The 21,885-nt window shown below is 49.3% G+C and overlaps 2 protein-coding genes across 4 annotated transcripts in view; one reads left to right on the plus strand and one right to left on the minus strand.

The window, feature by feature from the left end:
- The window catches only part of LOC307224847 (uncharacterized protein), a gene marked incomplete at its 5' end in the record, with an annotated part of 74,537 nt that extends 71,579 nt beyond the window's left edge, over nucleotides 1–2,958 (minus strand). Inside the window, 2 exons of the mRNA XM_079992020.1 lie at nucleotides 1,237–1,401; nucleotides 2,940–2,958. Of these exons, the coding sequence (XP_079848146.1) occupies nucleotides 1,237–1,401; nucleotides 2,940–2,958 (184 nt within the window). The remainder of the gene's footprint in view (nucleotides 1–1,236; nucleotides 1,402–2,939) is intronic.
- A 14,978-nt stretch (nucleotides 2,959–17,936) lies between these two features.
- KCP (kielin cysteine rich BMP regulator) overlaps nucleotides 17,937–21,885 on the plus strand; it is a 190,074-nt gene continuing 186,125 nt past the window's right edge. For all 3 annotated transcript variants that reach the window (XR_013842776.1, XR_013842777.1, XM_079992103.1), the window contains exon 1: nucleotides 17,937–18,393. Coding sequence is in view for 1 of the 3 variants with exons in the window: in XM_079992103.1 (XP_079848229.1) it covers nucleotides 18,276–18,393 (118 nt within the window). In the remaining 2 variants the exon portion in view is untranslated. The remainder of the gene's footprint in view (nucleotides 18,394–21,885) is intronic.

A 21,885-nucleotide genomic window follows, 5' to 3' on the forward strand; every position in this document is an offset into this window, starting at 1 on the left:
GGGCCTTAGCTTGCCTACCCATGTCCTACGACAACCTGATGCAAATAAGTCACAATAAAGTTTGTGACTTTATAATAAATCACCTAGAGCAACATTCAGTGATCCGCTTGAAATACAATGTGATGCAAGAACTCTCCAAATATTGGCAAATAGTAATTAAACAGAAGCTGCAATAAATCACCACTGTGATTGAGAAAAACAGCAGCAGATTCCTGAGACACGGGAGACAAGGAAACGTAGAAGACCAGATAGGGAGATCAAACTGAGCGACCGATAAAATTTGATAAAATCACAAGCCTAAATGCCCCCCCCCCCGGTCTAGGCTGTTGTGTGGGTTCTTTTGGAAACCTGTGCTGATGGACAGCACCCAGTCCGCCCCGCGGAAGCACCCGCAAAACCTCGGAAAGGAACGGGTACCTGGAAGCTGTGTGCATTTGACAGGTGAGCAGGGATGAGAATTGATGCTATCGGGGAAGAGGCGATAGGAACCCTACCCTTCTGGTGTAGTGGTCAGAGTGTCGGGCAAGGCTTGAAATCAATTTGATCCCCTTCCACTCTTTCCTTTTTCCTTCTGTGATGGAACTCCCATTTGGGGACTTCCCTGGCTTTTTTCTGGCCCATGAAGGACCAGTCTGGAAAGTTAGCCTTGACGCTTTCATCCCCCAGGAAGTTTTTGATTTGAGTCTCCACTGAAATGAGGCTGTATTTTAATGTTTTAATGTTGTATTTTAATCTTGTTTTTCAGTTGCATTTCAATCAATTTGTTTTTATATCGGGTGTTAGCTGCCCTGAGCCCGGTCTTGGCTGGGGAGGGCGGGGTATAAATAAAATTTATTATTATTATTAAGGATCAGGGTTCGAATCACCGCTCGGCCATGAAACCCACTGTGTGACCTTGTGGGCAATAGCTCACCCTTAGCCTAGCCTACCTCCGAGGGTTGTTGTGGGAAAGGTAGAACTATACAAATGAATGAATGAGAACCCCGCTGTTCCTGACAATCATCAGCAGTTCAGGATCTGTCCTGCTCCGCTGTGGCTTTGCAATGCCTCCCTCTGCCTTCTACCTACCGCTACTACCAACCACCCCCCTGCCCCGTGGCTCCTCTGCCCCGGGGAGGAAAAGACCGGAGCAAATCTCAAATATTTCTGGGAGGGTTTTTCGGGGAAGCCAGAAAACTGGGGAAGCCAGTTTTCTGGGGCCAAGCATTAGCCAGGATCTGCAAATGAATGCCTTACCTTGGCTGGCGTCCGGGAGACTCCTCCGCTGCGTCGCACCTGTCCAGGTAGGTACCTGCCCTTGCAAGCAGCCGGCTTCCTTCAGCACCAGCCGCAGGGCTTCATGGCGACCGTCTCCTAAGTCCTGTGCCGTGGAAGCACCATCTTCGCCAGCGTGGAGCTCCCCTGCAAACGCGAAATCCAAGGTGTGCGCGGGGCTCCTCCGAGCCAAACCGGTTTGTGCCTCCTGGCGCAACAGCCTCGGAGAAGCCGGCGGCAGCTGTTCCCGAGGCGGCGGCTCAGCGTTAACCCTGTGGGGCCTGGTCAGGTGGGCGTCCGGCTAATGCCCTCCTGCCAGCCGCGTAATTGGATTCATGCCGGATTGACCTGCATTAGACCAGCAGGGATGGGACGGGCAAGGCGGCCGCCAGTGGCACCCAGCGGTCTTCGCTGACAGAGGCACGAGCTGGCCGTGTGGTCACTTAGCAGGCGGGGAGGACATATGGGAGAGGGTTTTGTGCATGGGTTTGTGTCTCTGCATAAAATTTATGCGCCGCGTAGGATGGGGAGGAAACCTCAAAGCGGTCTGCAAAAAGAGAGAACGGTAAATTTACGCAGAAAAATGCGCAGCAGTGGTTTGGAACATACAGGAGCGCACGCAGCGCGTATTCCGTCGGCTTCAGTTGCCGTTCTCATTTAGTTGGTTCCTCGCAGGCTTAACGTAGAGAATAAGAGAACAAGAAGAACATATACGTTTAGAGAAGACTGGAAAACGTTTATTGAATAATATGGGGGGGGGGGGAATTGTGTACACCGGAAAATGTTGGCAGCGTTAAGATAAGTTCAACAGTGTAAATAAGTTTTGACCTTCTTAATTGTATTTCAGTTCAACAATTACTTCTATAAAATACATATTTTGTGATGTGCAAATAGCTTTAGGTACCTATTAGGTCCATCAATTACTGTATAGCATATATTCAACACACACACAAATTCATTCATCAAACCTAAATCCGGCCCTGGTTTCGATGGATGCAATAATGGAATACTGAATGGTTTAGTTTTTTGTAAAATGTGCAGAGATTTATGATATGCAAAATGGACCATGGAAAGAGGAAGGAAGTCACTGATGTTTTAAGGATGTTAAAATGAGTATTTTAAATTGCAAAACAAAAAAATTGTGTGTGTGTGTGTGTGTGTGTGAATCTCAAACCCACAACACTGAGATGAAGAGTCTCATGCTCTACCGCAGGGGTCAGCAAACTTTTTCAGCCGTGGGCCGTTCCACCGTCTCTCAGACCTTGTGGGGGGCCGGACTATATTTTGAAGGAAAAAAAGAAAAAATTCCTATGCCCCACAAATAACCCAGAGATGCATTTTAAATAAAAGCACACATTCGACTCATGTAAAAACATGCTGATTCCTGGACCATCCATGGGCCAGATTAAGAAGGCGATTGGGCTGGATCCAGCCCCCCCCCCCGCCTTAGTTTGCCTATCCCTGCTCTTGAGCAACGGCACAACAGAACAAGCGCCCCCCCCCCATGTCCCACCCTGACTGGGACATTTGCAGCGTCAAAAGTTGCAGGATTGCCCCTAGCACTCCTGATGCCGTCCTGAGCACAAATTGTGATGTGTGCACAAGGAGAGGCAGTGGCGGTGGGTTTGAGCACCCGTCTCCCCCAGGCTCCTTCCTCCAAGGGACCCTATGTCCCGGGGACAGACCTTGATTGACAGAAGGCATCCCGGTTTCTGAACTGATCCTCGAATGTCCCTCTTTTCCTTAGGACATCCCTATTTTCATCAATGGAATGTTGGAAGATAAGGAGTTATTTGACTCCCTGAATGGAGGAGATAAGTAACTATGCAACTTTTAGAAGACATCTGAAGGCAGCCCTGGATAGGGAGGTTTTTTTAATGTGGCTGGGGCAATCCAGTCAGGTGGGCAGGATATTATTATTGTTGTTATTATTATTATTATTATTATTATTATTATTATTATTATTATTACTACTACTACTACTACCCTATTTCATAGCTGTCAACTTTTCCCTTTTCTTGCGAGGAATCCTATTCGGAATAAGGGAATTTCCCTTAAAAAAAGGGAAACCTTGACAGCTATTCCCTATTTTTATTATGAAACCTGCAGTGGATGTTTAAAGAAGATGAATAAATGAGCAAATTAAGTTAATTAGGATATGCAGAAGATATTAAAAATAAATTTAAGGAACAGCAGAAAGAGGGGGGAGGAAGTCAAGTTTTGAAATGTCAAAATGATTGCAAAATCGGTGAAAAGTATAAATAAAAAATTAAAAAGAGAGAGAAATGTCGGAGGGTATGCACCACCCTTCTTGCGAAGCTATTTCTGCCCTAACAATAAGAGCATCTGCCCAAAACATTGGCTCAGGATTTCAGTGTTTGATCTTGGGAAGGGTTTGTACTAACACCTGACCAATGAGGAGTTTGTCAGCAAATGGCAGAAAACAATGGCTAGAAAAGCCACCTCTGTTGGTCTGTCACCCCCCCCCCCCAATGTATTACCTGGGTTATGAAGGCGCCCTAAAGATGTTAAAGCAAAGATGATGGGATAATGCACACAGTGACTTGCGATCTCGATCACACGCAGCCTGTAGTCCGCTGGCAGTAGGAGTACAATATGGGCATGTCTTTAAGTTAACATCTTACATTAAAAACCTGACAGTACCAAATTATCAAAGGTTTTTCACCAAAGCCAGACTAAACGTCTTTCCTTCTGCAGTGTGGGATGGCAGGTTGAGAGGAGTTCCCTGCCAGGACAGACTTTGCTCGTGTGCTCAAGACATCGATTCCATAAAACATATTTTGCTGCACTGTGCGAAATACGAGCAAGCCAGGGCTGAACTGATATTACCCTTGCTGGTACCTTTCCCGGGAAAATCAGAGGCTCACTATGTCAGGTTCCTATTGGAAGATCAGACAAACGCCAGAACCTTAGCAGTGGCGAAGTTGTGGTTGCAAGAACCAATTATCCCTATCTTTAAGTCTGAACAAAATGCTTGTTTAACCTGGAGGTAGGCTGTCTGAATTGTGCATTGCTTTGTAACGATTTGTTGAGTCTCTGGACCGTAATAAAGATTGTTTGATTGATAAGAGCATCCTTTTGGGGTTTAGATACAGGTGTTTTTGTGGCTCCAAGCAGAGGACAGTGCAAAGATGCCCTAAAGCGGGGGTGGGCAGGCTGATTTTCCATGAACGTCCTTAAATCAATATATGGGGGCGCTTGGAGGGTATGGAAGAACGATTGTTGTCCGCCTAATTCTCTAAGAGCAGCTGCTTTGAGTTAGGCAGGGGGTGGGTGGAGGGAGCCTGTTCCGAGGTGACCCAGGGGGCTTTAAGTGATGCCAGCTGTTGCTGGGGTCTAGTGGGTTGCGGTCTGTCAGGGACGGGGAGGGAGGGGCTGTGCCGGTGGAACAAACAGGCCCCGCAGCAAAACACGCAGAGCACTGTTCTGGGCGAAAGGCCCTGCCTGGGTTCCCTCAGACACACGCAGACACACACAGGCCTTGGAAGAGAAGAAGAGAATCGTTTTGGATTTGATATGCCGCTTTATCACTAGCCGAAGGAACATAGCTGTCAAGTGTCCCTTATTTGGCGGGACAGTCCCTTATCCCAGCGCCATGTCCCACTGCTGTCCCTTATTGATGAGGCTTCATTTGGCTGCTGGCTGGGCTTTCTGCCTTTGGCTCAGAGGGGCTCAGAAGTTGAACATACCTGTGCCCGGAAAATCCCTTATTTTGGCTGCTGATCCCTTATTTTCGAGGCTGCTGGTCCCTTATTTTCAAATCTGTAAGTTGACAGCTATGCGAAGGAGTCTCAAAGCGGCTAACATTCTCCTTTCCCTTCCTCCCCCGCAACAAACACTCTGTGAGGTGAGTGGAGCTGAGAGACTTCAAAGAAGTGTGACTAGCCCAAGGTCACCCAGCAGCTGCAGGTGGAGGAGCAGGGAAGTGAACCCAGTTCACCAGATTACAAGTCCACCGCTCTTAACCACTACACCACACTGGCTCTCTGGAGAAGAGGAAAGGTGGCAGTCAAAGGGCAGAGAACCCATGTTGCACGCAGAAGGTTCTGGGTTCATCCCTGCTGGCATCCCCAGATGAAGCTGGAAAGAGTCCTCTCTCTGAAACCGCAGAGCAGGCGCTGCAGGTCTGTGGATGTTAGAATTCCTGCTCCATAACTGCAGTCGTGAGATGGTTGTCTTTCACATGACTCGAGTATAGGATGAGCTCCTGAAAGTGTAGACAGCCCTGAGCTCAAGGGGTCGAGGGTCTGCGTCTATAAGGCAGATTCCCATGTCCTGGAGTGATTGAGGGGAGACTGAGAATTGGCGTTGGAGCCATCTTTCAAAAGAGGCTGACCGAGATGATCACGGGTCTGGAAATGTAGCCTGGTGAGGAACGGTTGAAGGAGCTCGGTATATTTAGCCTGGAAAAGAGGAGATATGAGAGCCATCTTCTATCCCATGGAAGATGGAGCAAGCTTGTTTTCTGATGCTCCAGAAGGGAAAACCCAGCTCAGTGGATTCAAGTTACAGGAAAGGAGATTCCACGTGAACATCAGGAAGAACTTTCTGATGGTTGGAGATGTTTGGGGCCCTCGTATCTATGGGGGCCCTTGTATCTACGAGACCACCTCTCCTGGTCTGCCCCACAGAGGACCTTAAGGTCCATGAACAACCATAGTTTAGAGGTCCCTGAAGAAGTCAGACTATCCTCCACTAGGGCCGGGGCCTTCTCAGTGATGGCTCCAACCTGGTGGAACGCTCTGTCCCATGAGACCAGGGCCCTGCAGGATTTAACCTCCTTCCATCGGGCCTGTAAGACAGAGCTATTCCACCTGGCCTTTAATTTGAATTCAGCCTGATCTTTTATTTCCCTTCTCTTCCCTCCCCCTCCCCTTTTATGAAGATCACCCGCTCTGAGACCCCACAGCTAATTCTCCCCTGGCCTCCTCGCTGGCCCAGGTAGGACCAATTCAGCCAACTAGCCCTGGGGATTATCTAATGCTTATTTCCCCAAAATTGATTTTTGAATTTTACTGTTATTCATGTTTTTATACTGTATTTTATGCTGCTTTTTATTTTTATCCCGCCCTTCCCGTTTCAAAAACCGGGCTCAGGGCAGCTAACAACAAATTTAAAACACTTAATTGTAAAAGCAGCACACTGGAGAATACAAAAAAGTTTTCCAAAGCTGTTTTTCAAAGATTGAACTGGATGAGATGTTCTCCAATGGTTTTTGAGATGGAAACACAAAACCGTATGCATGGATCAGTCACAGGAAGGCAAATCAAAGTCACCACCCTTGAGAATAACTTGAGAATAACACAAGTGGGCAAAAGGAGACCTGTTCTCCGGATATATTACAGGTTTTGCTACGCGTTCCAACAGTCCGAAAAGCTGCAGGATACAAAATAGCACTCCAATTACAATGTGTAAAGGTAAAGGGACCCCTGACCATTAGGTCCAGTCATGGCCGACTCTGGGGTTGCGGCGCTCATCTCGCTTTACTGGCCAAGGGAGCCGACGTACAGCTTCCGGGTCATGTGGCCAGCATGACTAAGCCGCTTCTGGTGAACCAGAGCAGCGCACGGAAACGCTGTTTACCTTCCCACCAGAGTGGTACCTATTTATCTACTTCCACTTTGACGTGCTTTTGAACTGCTATGTTGGCAGGAGCAGGGACCGAGCAACGGGAGCTCACTCCATCGCAGGGATTCGAACCGCCGACCTCCTGATCAGCAAGTCCTAGGCTCTGTGGTTTAACCCCCAGCGCCACCCGCGTCCCACATTACAATGTGTGGTAAACCATAAAAAATTAGAAAATATCAGTCTCATACTACACCTTACCCTGTCATTCCAAATGGTTTGCTCAGGATAAAGAAAGTATTCACAGGCACAATCCTTAATAATAATAATAATAATAATAATAATAATAAAAATAAAAATAAAAATTTTGTTTATTCCCCGCCGGCCCCAGCCGAGACCGGGCTCAGGGTGGCTAACAACCAATAATATAAACAAGTTGAGTGAAATACAACTTAAAAACAAGATTAAAATACCAACCCACAAGATTTTAAACCCATCCACCTTGCGGCTTCCTGTAGCAGGGAGTTCCACAGTCTAACTCGGCACAGTGCAAAGAAAGACTTTGATCTGTCCTGATTCTTCCAACGTTCACTTCTGCCAGATGTCTACTGCGTCTTCTGTTAGGAGAGAAGGAGAAAAACTCACCTTGCAAACTTCTAGCAGGTCACCTATCAGGAAGAGTTGTTGGACGACGGGACAGACTTTATCGGAAGGTTGTGGACTCTCTGTCTGTTATGCACGGAGTTGAATAGGATCCAGAATGCAGCAGTCTGATTGGTCCTAGAACAATAGGATCCAAAATGCAGCAGACTGATTGGTCCTAGAACAATAGGGTCCAGAATGCAGCAATCTGATTGGTCCTAGAACAATGCAGCAGTCTGATTGGTCCGCAGGAGCCACCCAATCCAGCTCCAGGTGGAAGTGAATCCGCAACCTGATTGGCCTACAGGAGAATCCTGGAATTAGCCAATCATGTGCGGCCCATTGTGTAAATAATGTATATAAAGCAGATATTTTGGGGGAACTTCCATTCCTCCTCACCACTAGGAGCTGAATAAAGAGCATGAAATCCACTCTCGACTCCGAGTATATTTCACCGTCCTTGCAGGTTTCTAAGCAGAGGTTGGACGGCCAGCTGTCAGGGATGCTTTAGCTGAGATTGCTGCATTGCAGGGGGTGGGACTAGATGACCCTTGGCGGTCCTTCCCAGTTCTAAATAATAATAATAATAACCTAAGCTGCATGTAATAATAACCCAACCCCTTGCATGTACTCACCCAGACAGCAAGGCCGGTCGTGGCGCAGCGAGCATTCTGCTTTGCATTAAGCACATTCACAAGTGGTGCACAGATCTTATTTCTACCCCGCCCATCAGGCTGGGTTTTCCCAGCCACTCTGGGCAGCTTTCAACAGAATAATAATAATAATAATAATAATTTATTATTTGTACCCCGCCCATCTAGCTGGGCTTCCCCAGCCACTCTGGGTGGCTTCCCACAAAGACTAAAAATACATTAAAATGTCACACATTCAAAACTTCCCTGAACAGAGCTGCCTTCAGATGTCTTCTAAATGTCAGGTAGTTAAAACAAAAAAAAATTCCTTCCAGTAGCACCTTAAAGACCAACTAAGTTAGTTCTTGGTATGAGCTTTCGTGTGCATGCACACTTCTTCAGGTCTGACTATGGCAGACCAACACGGCTACCTATCTGTCAGGTAGTTGTTTATTTCCTTGACATCTGCTAGGAGGGCGTTCCACAGGGCGGGCGCCACCACCGAGAAGGCCCTCTGCCTGGTTCCCTGTAACCTTGCTTCTCACAGTGAGGGAACTGCCAGAAGGCCCTCAGCGCTGGACCTCAGTGTCCAGGCAGAACGATGGGTGTGGAGACGCTCCTTCAGATATACTGGACCGATTCTCTGATTCATTGGAAGTCTTGAAGCAGAGGTCAGATGACTGTGTGTAAGAGGTGGAGAACCTGTTCAGGAAAATACAATTTCCCTGATATTTTCCCCATTGGATAATATGAACAGTGGCAAGAGAAACTGATGGATTATGCAGAACTGGCGAAATTGGCGTACCAACTGTGAGACAAGGACAACCGTGACTTTAAAGAAGATGTTTCTATTATGCTTAATGTATGTAGGGTTTGGTGTCAGCATTGCCTGTGCTGTTCACTTGTGTTCCTTTGGTGGTGAGAGAGGTTGGGGTTGGCCTAGGGTGTGGTTGTGTGAGTGGGGTGGGTGGGTATTTTGGATCAGGTTAGCCATATTGATTCATATGCTGTTGGTGGATTATTGTCGTTGTCCTGTTGGGCTGTGTATGTGATAAAGGGGAGCCATACCGCGGTGAAGGCGTCTTCTTCTATTTGTCCCCGTGTCAGTTTCAGTTTATTGGTTAATTTTTCAAGTAAGGCTGTTTCCCATCCTATTCGGTACCATTGCTCCATGCTTACTCCTGACAGGTCTCTCCCGTGTCTGGTTATGGAGTTACTGGCTGCTGAAAGTAGGTGGGTTATGAGTTCTTTGTGGTGTAAATGGGCATTGTTGTCTTGGAAGATGTTTAGTGGGGCCAATTCTGGGGTGATGTCTAATACTTGCAACTACATGCCCTCTTAAACAACCCAACAGTAAAATCAGCAGCAACTAGGCCCCTGACAACCTTCGAAAACCTCCTCCTAACAACAAAGGGAAACAGTAAGGGGACGGTATCCGCAATATACAAAATACTACTCCAAAATCCCACAAACCCCCTAGACCCAATCAAAAAACAATGGGAGAATGACATAGGCTATGAGATTAACCCCACTCAATGGACCAGAATGTGGGCAGTGCGTTTTCTGGCTGCGAAAGTTGCAAGCTGGATCTCGGTGTGTGGCTGGGAGGGAAGGGGGGGGGGAGGGACAGCAAGGTGTGCAGGGGGGGGGGGGAACCCTTGCCTTGCCCCATTCTAACACACACTCATCCTGGGTAATAGGCTTTGCTAACAAAGAGGATTAGCAGACTGGAGCTATGGAGAGGTTAGAAACATCGCAGCTACTAAGGGGGCCAGCTGGGGGTCATTGTGTGAGTGGGGAGGGGTGGGTGGGAGAGGGTGAGAGGGAGCTCAGCTGTGATTCCATCTCCCCTCTGCTCCAGGCTCAGGAGATGGGCTCAGTGGGAGGGGAGACTTTGGGGTTGGAACATCTCAGAAAGTCCGAGGTTGGATCCTGACCTCCTTCCAACACTACAATTCTTTTTGTCCGAATTTTTTTATTATTATTTTAACATAACAAATTATTTTTTTATATGCCTGTTGTCTTTGTCCATGGAGTTTTCTTGGCAGGGATACTGGAGTGGCTTGCCGGTTCCTGCTCCAGGTGGATCACGTTTGGTCAAAACTCTCCACTATGACCTGTCCATCTTGGGTGGCCCTGCTCGGCATAGCTCATAGCTTCTCTGAGTTATTCAAGCCCCTTTGCCACGGCAAGGCTGCTTCTTGGGAGAAAAGCAATGACAAACCTAGACAGCATCTTAAAAAGCAGAGACATCACCTTGCCAACAAAGGTCCATATAGTTAAAGCTATGGTTTTCCCAGTAGTGATGTATGGAAGTGAGAGCTGGACCATAAAGAAGGCTGATCGCTAAAGAATTGATGCTTTTGAATTCTGGTGCTGGGGGAGACTCTTGAGAGTCCCATGGACTGCAAGAAGAACAAACCTATCCATTCTGAAGGAAATCAGCCCTGAGTGCTCACTGGAAGGACAGATTGTGAAGCTGAGGCTCCAAGACTTTGGCCACCTCATGAGAAGACAAGACTCCCTGGAAAAGACCCTGATGTTGGGAAAGATGGAGGGCACAAGGAGAAGGGGATGGCAGAGAACGAGATGGTGGGACAGTGTTCTTGAGGCTACCAGCATGAGTTTGACCAAACTGCGGGAGGCAGTGGAAGACAGGAGTGCCTGGCATGCTCTGGTCCAGGGGGTCACGAAGAGGCGGACCCGACTAAACAACAACAACAACAAAGTATTTCAACAATTATATTTTCCCCCCATTTCCCCCCTCCCATCTCCGCATATCCTACGACTTCCCTCAGTTCCTCTCTCTGATTTATCAACACATATTGTTCTCTGCATGTTATAAAAACGTAAAAAATCTCTAAATGATCCATCTGTTATGTTAACGAATAAATTTGTGTATGTTTACTCAAAACCTGCCAAGGAGTCCAGTTCATTTTGTTGTTTCTTTAGGTACTTTGTAAAAGGTTCCCATTTTTCTTTAAAGTCACAGTTGTCCTTGTCACATAGTTTAGACATCAGTTTTGCCAGTTCCACATAGTCCATCATAGTCCATCAGTTTCTCTTGCCACTGTTCTTTTGTCGGGGTTTCTTCGTTCTTCCATCCTTGTGCTATTAAGACTCTCGCCGCCGTTGTCACATACATATATTCTTCATTTTCCTTGGTGGGTCTTTTTCCAACACTACAATTCTGATTCTACGATTTTAGATCAGAACGGCAGCTGCATAAAGGCCAGGCATAGTCTAACCCATGGGCAGGCAAACTAAGGCCGGGGGGCCGGATCAGGCCCAATCACCTTCTAAATCCGGCCCGAAGACGGTCCGGGAATCAGCGTGTTTTTACAGGAGTAGAATGTGTGCTTTTATCTGAAATGCATCTCTGGGTTATTTGTGGGGCATAGGAATTCATTCATATATATTTTTTTTCAAAATATAGTCTGGCCGCCAAGAAGGTCTGAGGGACAGTGGACCCGCCCCCTGCTGAAAAAGTTTGCTGACCCCTGGTCTAACCACCTGGGTTGGACTTAAGGGAACGGTGGGATCTGTCAGGTGTGCGTGCAGGAGCCAGGCCCTGTGACCAGTAGGGCTTCGCAGGACTGGGGCCTTCCTAAGTTTGTTCTGGTGAGGCCGCTTGGTAACTCACAGCACCTGGTGGCAAGAGCCGGGAAGGGATATAAGGTCAGAATTTCCCTTCGGCTCTTTGCCACAGCAACACGCTTCCTGCCTTTCTGCGTTTGGCTTCTTGCTTCCTGACCCTCAGACCCCTGCCTTCGTGACTCCTTGCTTCTTGATCCTCAGACCCCTGCCTTCGTGACTCCTTGCTTCTTGATCCTCGCACCCCTGCCTTCGTGACTCCTTGCTTCCTGATCCTCGGACCCCTGCCTTCGTGACTCCTTGCTTCCTGATCCTCGGACCCCTGCCTTCGTGACTCCTTGCTTCCTGACCCTCAGACCCCTGCCTTCGTGACTCCTTGCTTCCTGACCCTCAGACCCCTGCCTTCGTGACTCCTTGCTTCCTGACCCTCAGACCCCTGCCTTCGTGACTCCTTGCTTCTTGATCCTCGGACCCCTGCCTTCGTGACTCCTTGCTTCTTGATCCTCGGACCCCTGCCTTCGTGACTCCTTGCTTCCTGATCCTCAGACCCCTGCCTTCGTGACTCCTTGCTTCCTGACCCTCAGACCCCTGCCTTCGTGACTCCTTGCTTCCTGACCCTCAGACCCCTGCCTTCGTGACTCCTTGCTTCTTGATCCTCGGACCCCTGCCTTCGTGACTCCTTGCTTCTTGATCCTCGGACCCCTGCCTTCGTGACTCCTTGCTTCCTGATCCTCAGACCCCTGCCTTCGTGACTCCTTGCTTCTTGATCCTCAGACCCCTGCCTTCGTGACTCCTTGCTTCCTGATCCTCGGACCCCTGCCTTCGTGACTCCTTGCTTCCTGACCCTCAGACCCCTGCCTTCGTGACTCCTTGCTTCTTGATCCTCGCACCCCTGCCTTCGTGACTCCTTGCTTCTTGATCCTCGGACCCCTGACTTTGTGACTCCTTGCTTCTTGATCCTCGCACCCCTGCCTTCGTGACTCCTTGCTTCTTGATCCTCGTACCCCTGCCTTCGTGACTCCTTGCTTCTTGATCCTTGGACCCCTGCCTTCGTGACTCCTTGCTTCTTGATCCTCGCACCCCTGCCTTCGTGACTCCTTGCTTCTTGATCCTCGCACCCCCTGCCTTCGTGACTCCTTGCTTCTTGATCCTCGGACCCCTGACTTCGTGACTCCTTGCTTCTTCATCCTTGCACCCCTGCCTTCGTGACTCCTTGCTTCTTGATCCTCGCACCCCTGCCTTCGTGACTCCTTGCTTCTTGATCCTCGCACCCCTGCCTTCGTGACTCCTTGCTTCTTGATCCTTGCACCCCCTGCCTTCGTGACTCCTTGCTTCTTGATCCTTGCACCCCCTGCCTTCGTGACTCCTTGCTTCCTGATCCTCGCACCCCTGCCTTCGTGACTCCTTGCTTCTTGATCCTCGGACCCCTGCCTTCGTGACTCCTTGCTTCTTGATCCTCGGACCCCTGCCTTCGTGACTCCTTGCTTCTTGATCCTCGCACCCCTGCCTTCGTGACTCCTTGCTTCTTGATCCTCGGACCCCTGCCTTCGTGACTCCTTGCTTCTTGATCCTCGGACCCCTAACTTCGTGACTCCTTGCTTCTTGATCCTCGGACCCCTGCCTTCGTGACTCCTTGCTTCTTGATCCTCGCACCCCTGCCTTCGTGACTCCTTGCTTCTTGATCCTCGCACCCCTGCCTTCGTGACTCCTTGCTTCTTGATCCTCGGACCCCTGCCTTCGTGACTCCTTGCTTCTTGATCCTCGCACCCCTGCCTTCGTGACTCCTTGCTTCTTGATCCTCGCACCCCTGCCTTCGTGACTCCTTGCTTCTTGATCCTCGCACCCCTGACTTCGTGACTCCTTGCTTCTTGATCCTCGCACCCCTAACTTCGTGACTCCTTGCTTATTGATCCTTGCACCCCTAACTTCGTGACTCCTTGCTTCTTGATCCTTGCACCCCTAACTTCGTGACTCCTTGCTTCTTGATCCTTGCACCCCTAACTTCGTGACTCCTTGCTTCTTGATCCTCGCACCCCTGCCTTCGTGACTCCTTGCTTCTTGATCCTCGGACCCCTGCCTTCGTGACTCCTTGCTTCTTGATCCTCGCACCCCTGCCTTCGTGACTCCTTGCTTCTTGATCCTCGCACCCCTGCCTTCGTGACTCCTTGCTTCTTGATCCTCGGACCCCTGCCTTCGTGACTCCTTGCTTCTTCATCCTTGCACCCCTGCCTTCGTGACTCCTTGCTTCTTGATCCTCGCACCCCTGCCTTCGTGACTCCTTGCTTCTTGATCCTTGCACCCCTAACTTCGTGACTCCTTGCTTATTGATCCTTGCACCCCTAACTTCGTGACTCCTTGCTTCTTGATCCTTGCACCCCTAACTTCGTGATTCCTTGCTTTTTGATCCTCGGACCCCTGACTTCGTGACCCCTTGCTTCCTAACCCTCGGACCCTCGGCTTCTTGACTCCTGGCTTCTGGACCCCTGTCTGCCACCCCGCCACCTTGCCCCCAGTTCTGACGTCCCCTGCTGGGACTTCGATCACCCGTGAACAGGATATCTGGTGTGGGACTTGTCACGCACCTTCTGAGGTTGTTTGCCCATCTTTGGTCCCCAACCTGCACTCAGCGCTCACCTGTGGCTCCCGGAAGCTGTCAGCATGACAGCGGCCACAATCCTGGGAAATGGCTTCGGCTGGCCAGCTAAACCAGGTGAGGGTAGCCGATGGGTCTCGAACTCTCAGGGAGTTTGGGGCTTCCCCTGCAGTGAAGTCAGGGCTCCGGCCGATTGAGCAGACAAAACCAAGATTGGTTCCAGCGGTCAAGAAGGCAGTTTCTGCACATGTTGTAGAGGGAAGTATGGCGCTCATCTAGCTTTACTGACCGAGGGAGCCGCGTACAGCTTCTGTGTCATGTGGCCAACATGACTAAGCCACTTCTGGCGAACCAGAGCAGCACACGGAAACGCCGTTACCTTCCCACCAGAGCAGTACCAGTTACCTGTCCCCCTCTTGCTAAAGGTTTGTCCTTAATGAAAACTCACCCAAAACATCTAGACAGTGCCGCATCTGTACACTAGGGGGCAGCAGCATTCCAAGCAGCCTTCAGCACCCATTGACATACCGGTATGTCAATGTACCGTATTTTTCACCCCATAGGGCACACCGGCCCCAGGCTTTAGTATGCAGGCTGCTGTCCGCAAGCCTAGGGAGCCCGGCGGGAAGTCGCGCCAGGCTCCCAAGGTTTGCAGAGAGCTGCCTGGGGTGCGCTCCGCTGTGCTCCCCAGGTTTCAGGCTGCAGGCTGCTGTCTGCAAGCCTTGTGAGCCCGGCGGGAACTCCCGCGGGCTCCCAAGCCTTGTGGATAGCTTCCTGAAGCCTGCATTCGCCCCATAGGACGCACACACATTTCCCCTTCATTTTTGGAGGGGGAAAATTGTGTCCCATAGGGCGAAAAATACAGTATTTTCTCCTGATAGCCACTCCAGTAGCCAGTGGGATAGCCATATTTTTTTAGCCCCAGGGTGCTTTGCATTCAGAATGTGCAGCCTGATACACCAGCATTTTAATGATGGCGCCAATACTTGTTGCAAGCAAATTTATGCAGCTTTTTATTCCCAAGTATGCACGGAACCCAATACATCATCATCATCATTATTATTATTTGATGGCACAACTGTGAATTGTGCACAATACTTTATTCTCTCTCTTTATCATGGGAGAGGAAGGAATCACAAACACTCCTTTTGCTTTTGAGTATATTACGCAACCTCGAGCTCCAGTTGAGGTGGAATTAGGAAATAAATAAGTCAATAAGTCAATAAAATGTACCTAAAGGGAGCCCTTTAATATTAACAACCTCAGATATGCAGATGACACGACCTTGATGGCAGAAAGTGAGGAGGAATTAAAGAACCTTTTAATGAGGGTGAAAGAGGAGAGTGCAAAATATGGTCTGAAGCTCAACATCAAAAAAACGAAGATCATGGCCACTGGTCCCATCACCTCCTGGCAAGTAGAAGGGGAAGAAATGGAGGCAGTGAGAGATTTTACTTTCTTGGGCTCCATGATCACTGCAGATGGTGACAGCAGTCATGAAATTAAAAGATGCCTGCTTCTTGGGAGAAAAGCAATGACAAACCTAGACAGCATCTTAAAAAGCAGAGACATCACCTTGCCAGCAAAGGTCCGTATAGTAAAGCTAAGGTTTCCCCAGTAGTGATATATGGAAGTGAGAGCTGGACCGTAAAGAAAGCTGAGCGCCAAAGAGATGCTTTTGAATTCTGGTGCTGAAGGAGACTCTTGAGAGTCCCATGAACTGCAAGAAGATCAAACCTCTCCATTCTGAAGAAAATCAGCCCTGAGTGCTCACTGGAAGGACAGATCCTGAAGCTGAGGCTCCAATACTTTGGCCACCTCATGAGAAGAGAAGGCTCCCTGGAAAAGACCCTGATGTTGGGAAAGATGGAGGGCACAAGGAGATGGGGACGACAGAGGACGAGATGGTGGGACAGTGTTCTCGAAAAGACCAGCATGAGTCTGACCAAACTGCGGGAGGCAGTGGAAGACAGGAGGGCCTGGTGTGCTCTGGTCCAGGGGGTCACGAAGAGTTGGACACAGCTAAATGAATAAACAACAAAAGGGAGCCCTGCTCACTGAGCCCAGTATCCTGTCTCTGATAGTGGTCAGAGTGATACTTACATGCTTACTCTCATGTAGTCCTGCTGCACCTCTGCATTGGATTAAGAGCCCCCTGTCTGATTCTCTGCCCCCAGGGAAGCCTCCTTTGCCCCCATCCCAGCCCCACTTTCCACTTCACCCCTCAAGTGCCACCTTCCTTAAGAGCATCAGAAGAGCCTGATGGGTCAGGCCGTTGGTCCCTCTAGGCCAGCATCCTGCTCCCGCAGCAGCCAGCCAGATGCCCATTATGGGAAACAGGATTCGAACACAAGACCAACTCTCCCCTCTTGTGGTTTCCAAAAACCGGTGGTCGAAAGCATCCCTGCCTTCCCTCGTGGAGGCAGAGCACAGCTATCATGGCATGGAAGTAGCCAGGATTTGGGGAGGGCAGAACCTCAAATTTGTACAGTGGTACCTCGGGTTACAGACGCTTCAGGTTACAGACTCCGCTAACCCAGAAATATTACCTCGGGTTAAGAACTTTGCTTCAGGATGAGAACAGAAATCGTGCTCTGGCAGCACGGCAGCAGCTGGAGGCCCCATTAGCTAAAGTGGTGCTTCAGGTTAAGAACAGTTTCAGGTTAAGAGCGGACCTCTGGAACGAATTAAGTTCTTAACCCAAGGTAACACTATATTGGTTTTTATTGATTTTGATAATGATAATATTATTATTAATGATGGTGATGATGATGATGATGATGATGATGATGATGATGATGATAATTTACTATTTATACCCCACTCATCTGGCTGGGCTTCCCCAGCCACTCTAGGTGGTTTCCAACAGAATATTAAAATACAATAATCTTTTAACATTAAAAGCTTCCCTAAACAGGGCTGCCTTCAGATGTCTTCTAAAAGTCTGGTACAGTGGTACCTCGGGTTAAGAACTTAATTCATTCTGGAGGTCCTTTCTTAACCTGAAACTGCTCTTAACCTGAAGCACCACTTTAGCTAATGGGGCCTCCCGCTGCCGCCGTGCGATTTCTGTTCTCATCCTGAAGCAAAGTTCTTAACCTGAGGTACTATTTCTGGGTTAGCGGAGTCTGTAACCTGAAATGTATGTAACCTGAAGCGTCTGTAACCCAAGGTACCACTGTAGTTATTTTTCTCTTTGACATCTGCTGGAAGTGCGTTCCACAGGGCGGGTGCCACCACCGAGAAGGCCCTCTGCCTGGCTCCCCGTAACCTCACTTCTCGCAGGGAGGGAACTTCGGAGCTGGACCTCAGTTCGAATCCTGATTGCGGGTTTCCCATGATGGGCATCTGGTTGGCCACTGTGATTACAGGATGCTGGAATAAATGAACCACAGGCCTCATCCAGCAGGCGTTTCTGATGCAGTGACGGATGATGCCCATGGCTGGCTCCTGCGGGCGCGCGTTCCGCCGTTTAACCGTGCGCTCCTTTCCGCGCTCCTGCTGCTGCTGCTTCTGATCCGGAGCCGGGATCCGCCTCGGGTTTTCGCTCCCACCCAGGGAGCTGCGGGTCCTGCCCGAGCCGAGCCTCTCTCTCCCCCTTGCTCCCCCCGTGGGGCGGTGTGGGGTGGGCTCAGCCCCGCATCGCCGCCGAAGGAGGAGCAGGGACGGGCTTGCACGGCGGCGGCGCCCATCCTCACCCAACCCCCTTTCCTTCTCCTCCTTGCAGACCTTTCCCCTTTTCAGGGCTCGCTGTGGGGAAGGGGCTGCTTGAGACCCCCATCCCCACACCTGGAAAGGACCCTGCCCCATCGCCGGAGCGCCCGCGGCGAACCTTCCGCGCCCGCGCGCATCTGGGCGCATCTGGCATCGCATCCCTCCGTCCATCTCCGCGGCTTCCTAGGGCTGGAGAGGAGCCCCTGCCCCATCGCCGCCGCCTCTGGGTGCCCCCCCGATGAATCTGGGGCGCAGGGGCCATGCCGGGGTGCTGGCAGCTCTACGCCGTGCAGTGGGCAGCGCTGGCCCTTCAGGGCGCCTGGCACAGCCTCCCGGGGGCCGCCCAGGAACCCCCCCTCCACTACTATGGGGACAACGGTGAGTCCGAGCTCCTGGCTCTCTCTATTTTGGGACCCCCTGAGAATCGGGGGTCTGGTTTCTGAACCGCAGAGGGTTGGGCTAGATGACCTTGGGTGTTCCCTTCCAATTCTACGGTTCTCTCATTCCATGACCCTCTTGGGGACAGGGCCAGGAAACTTTTCTTCCAGAGCCTAGCCGGATTAGTCTATGCGTCCCTCTCCAGGTATTTGGGGTCCGTTCATTAACATGGCTTTACGGTTTGCAAAACTGGGTTATAGTCTGTGTTTTCCTCCGGTTTTTAAATCCTGAAATAGTAGCCAGGCGCCATACCCGTTCCACGTTTTTAAAGAAATCCATATTTTCCTATGGAACTCCTTGCCACTTGGACATCCAGCCAGGCGTCTCTGCTGTGCTCTTTTCTGCGCCTGCTAAAACAATATTTTTTTCTTAGCCAAGTCTACCCAGATATCTTGAATGTGGATCAGTGTGTTCAAATCTGCTTTTAGTTTCTTGCTTCTCTTAATTTCTTGAAAGAGAAATTTGGATATATTTCTTTTGCCCTTGGCTTTGAATAAGTTATATTTTGCATATTATGAATGTGACCTGCCAAAACGTCTTGACACTCGTCTGCATTCCCTCTTTATATTTATTTTTGAAGATGTTACACCTTTATTTTTGTTAAATTTCTTTTTAAAGTTTATGTGAGATGCCATTGAGGGAGTGTCTTCTCATGACAAATAACACTGTACAATCCTATATACAGGCGAATAAATTCTATTGGTTAAATGGATGGCAGGGTTTTGAGGTTGGCTGTGGACAGAAAAGGGGGGATACGTTGGGAGCTTAGATTTGTTCTGCAGTGTTGCTGTTAAGCCTCTGAAGTTCTGATAACTCAACCATCTGTAACATACAATGCCTAGTAACTAGGTATTGCAACTTTAAAAAGTGGAAAGTGAAATATTTACCATAATTTGAGGGTTGTCTGTTTGTTTGTTTGTTAAATTTCTATACAGCACTTCGTCCGAGGATCACAGGACAGTTTACATTTGCTTTTAGCTGTTTTTACTGGTTTTATTCTTTCTGGAAACTGCTGTCAGGTCCTGGGTTCAAATCTCCAGGACCTTCAGGCAAGGCTGGATGAGTCCACTGCCCTGAAACCCTGGCCAGCTGCTGCCAGCCAGTGCAAGCAGTATGCAGCTAGATGGACTAATGGAGTTACTCAGTATTAGACGGCTTTCTGTGTACCTCTTTGGAAGGATTCCTGGCTCAGTGCTAAGCTTGGCAAGCAGAATGTCCCAGGTTCAGACCCTGATGGTCTCTCCAGGCAGGTCTAGCACAGGCCCCGCCTGAAACCTTGCTGAGCTGCTGGCAGTCCGTGTTGGTAATACTGAGCTGGGTGGACCAGGGCTCTTCCTTGATGCAAGGCAGATCCCCATGTTCTGCATTCAAAAGACACTCAATATTTAAATGTGGCAGCATCTATACTGCGGAACTCCCTGCCTATTGATAGCAGGCAGGCAGATTCAATTTCACTTTTTTTCGACGCATGCTAAAAACATTTTTGTTTAGACTAGCCTCTCCAGATGTTTACAGAGTTCGTGCAAGCTCTGTTTTTGGCCTATCATCATTTTAACTTCAGGAATGCATTAAATCATTGTTGCCGTTTTTTCTGGGTGGTAATTTTATTGCTTTATCTTATTTTGTGAAACATGTTGAAGGTTCTTTTTTAATTGTTGAAAATAAATACAACCAAGCTGTGTGCACATTTTACGAAATAAACAATAAATGTTTCCACGAACTCACAGAGGGAAATTGAACGTTTTCCTTTATGGGGTTCAATTTTACTGGAGCCCAAACTGGCCCATTTTGCACTTAGATCATAGATCATAGGGCCGTGGAATTGGAAGGGACCCTAAGGATCAACCCCCCGCAATGCAGCAATTTTTTGCCCCATGTGAGACTCGAACCCACACCCTGAGGGTTTAGAGTCTCGTACTCTACTGACTGAGCTATCCCAGTAACCAGACTCTTCTTTGGCGGCTGGATGGAAAAGCAACTGTTCGCATCTCCTCTTTGCTAGAGCACATGGGGCAGAACCTTCCTCTGTCCTCTGGCTTCCCCTCCCTGGGGAAAGAGGCAGGATCCAGCCAATTTTGCATTTAAGAGCAATCTTCTTCCCTTCCCGCTGGAGTCAATGAGACTTCAGACTGTTTCGCGTTCCCTGGATCAGGCACCAAAATAGCCAATTATGCCTGGACTGGAAAGAGTAGAGAGCAGTTTTCCTCGCTCCCCTGAATGTTCAAAGACGCAGGACAGATATTATTATTATTATTATTATTATTATTATTATTATTATTAATATTTTATGTATACCCCGCCCTTCCCGGTTCAAAAACCAGGCTGAGGGCGGCTAACAACAAATTTAAAACACTTTAATTATAAAAGCAGCATAAAATACAGTATAAAAACATGATTAACAATAAAATTCAAAAATCAATTTTGGGGAAATAAGCATTAGATAATCCCCAGGCCTAGCTGGCTGAATTGGTCCTACTTGGGCCAATGAGAAGACCAGGGGAGAATTACCGTAGCTGTGGGATCCCAGAGCGGGGAATCTTCATAAAAAGGGGAGGGGGAGGGAAGGAAGGGGAATAAAAGATCAGGCTAAATTCAAATTGAAAGCCAGGCGGAATAGCTCTGTCTTACAGGCCCGATAGAAGGTTAAATCCTGCAGGGCCATGGTCTCCTGGGACAGAACATTCCACCAGGTCGGAGCCATCACTGAGAAGGCCCTGGCCCTGGTGGAGGATAGTCTGACTTCCTTAGGGCCCGGGACCTCTAAACTGTGATTATTCATGGACCCCAAGGTCCTCTGCGGGGCAGACCAGGAGAGGCGGTCCCGTAAATACGAGGGCCCTAAGCCACAAAGGGCTTCAAAAGTCAAAACCAGCACCCTGAACCTGACCCAATACTCCACCGGGAGCCAGTGCAACTGGTAAAGCACTGGGTGAATATACTCCCATGGCAGGGACCCCGTGAGGAGCCTTGCTCCAGCATTCTGCACCCACTGGAGTTTCCTGGGCAGCCCTGTGTAGAGCGAATTACAGTAGTCAAGCCTGGAGCTGACCGTCACATGGATCACTGTGGCTAGGTCGGGGCGGGAAAGGTAAGGGTAAAAGGTCAAGGTAAAGGGACCCCTGATCATTAGGTCCAGTCGTGGCCGACTCTGGGGTTGCGGCGCTCATCTCGCTTTACTGGTCGAGGGAGCTGGCGGACAGCTTCCGGGTCATGTGGCCAGCATGACTATGCCACTTCTGGCGAACCAGAGCAGCACACCGAAACACCGTTTACCTTCCCACCGCAGTGGTACCTATTTATCTACTTGCACTTTGAGGTGCTTTCGAACTGCTAGGTTGGCAGGAGCAGGGACCGAGCAACAGGAGCTCACCCTGTCGCAGGGATTTGAACCGCTGACCTTCCGATAGGCAAGTCCTAGGCTCTGTGGTTTAA

Source organism: Podarcis cretensis (assembly GCF_951804945.1).
Source record: "Podarcis cretensis genome assembly, chromosome: 10".
In the NCBI taxonomy this organism is placed as follows: Eukaryota; Metazoa; Chordata; class Lepidosauria; order Squamata; family Lacertidae; genus Podarcis; species Podarcis cretensis.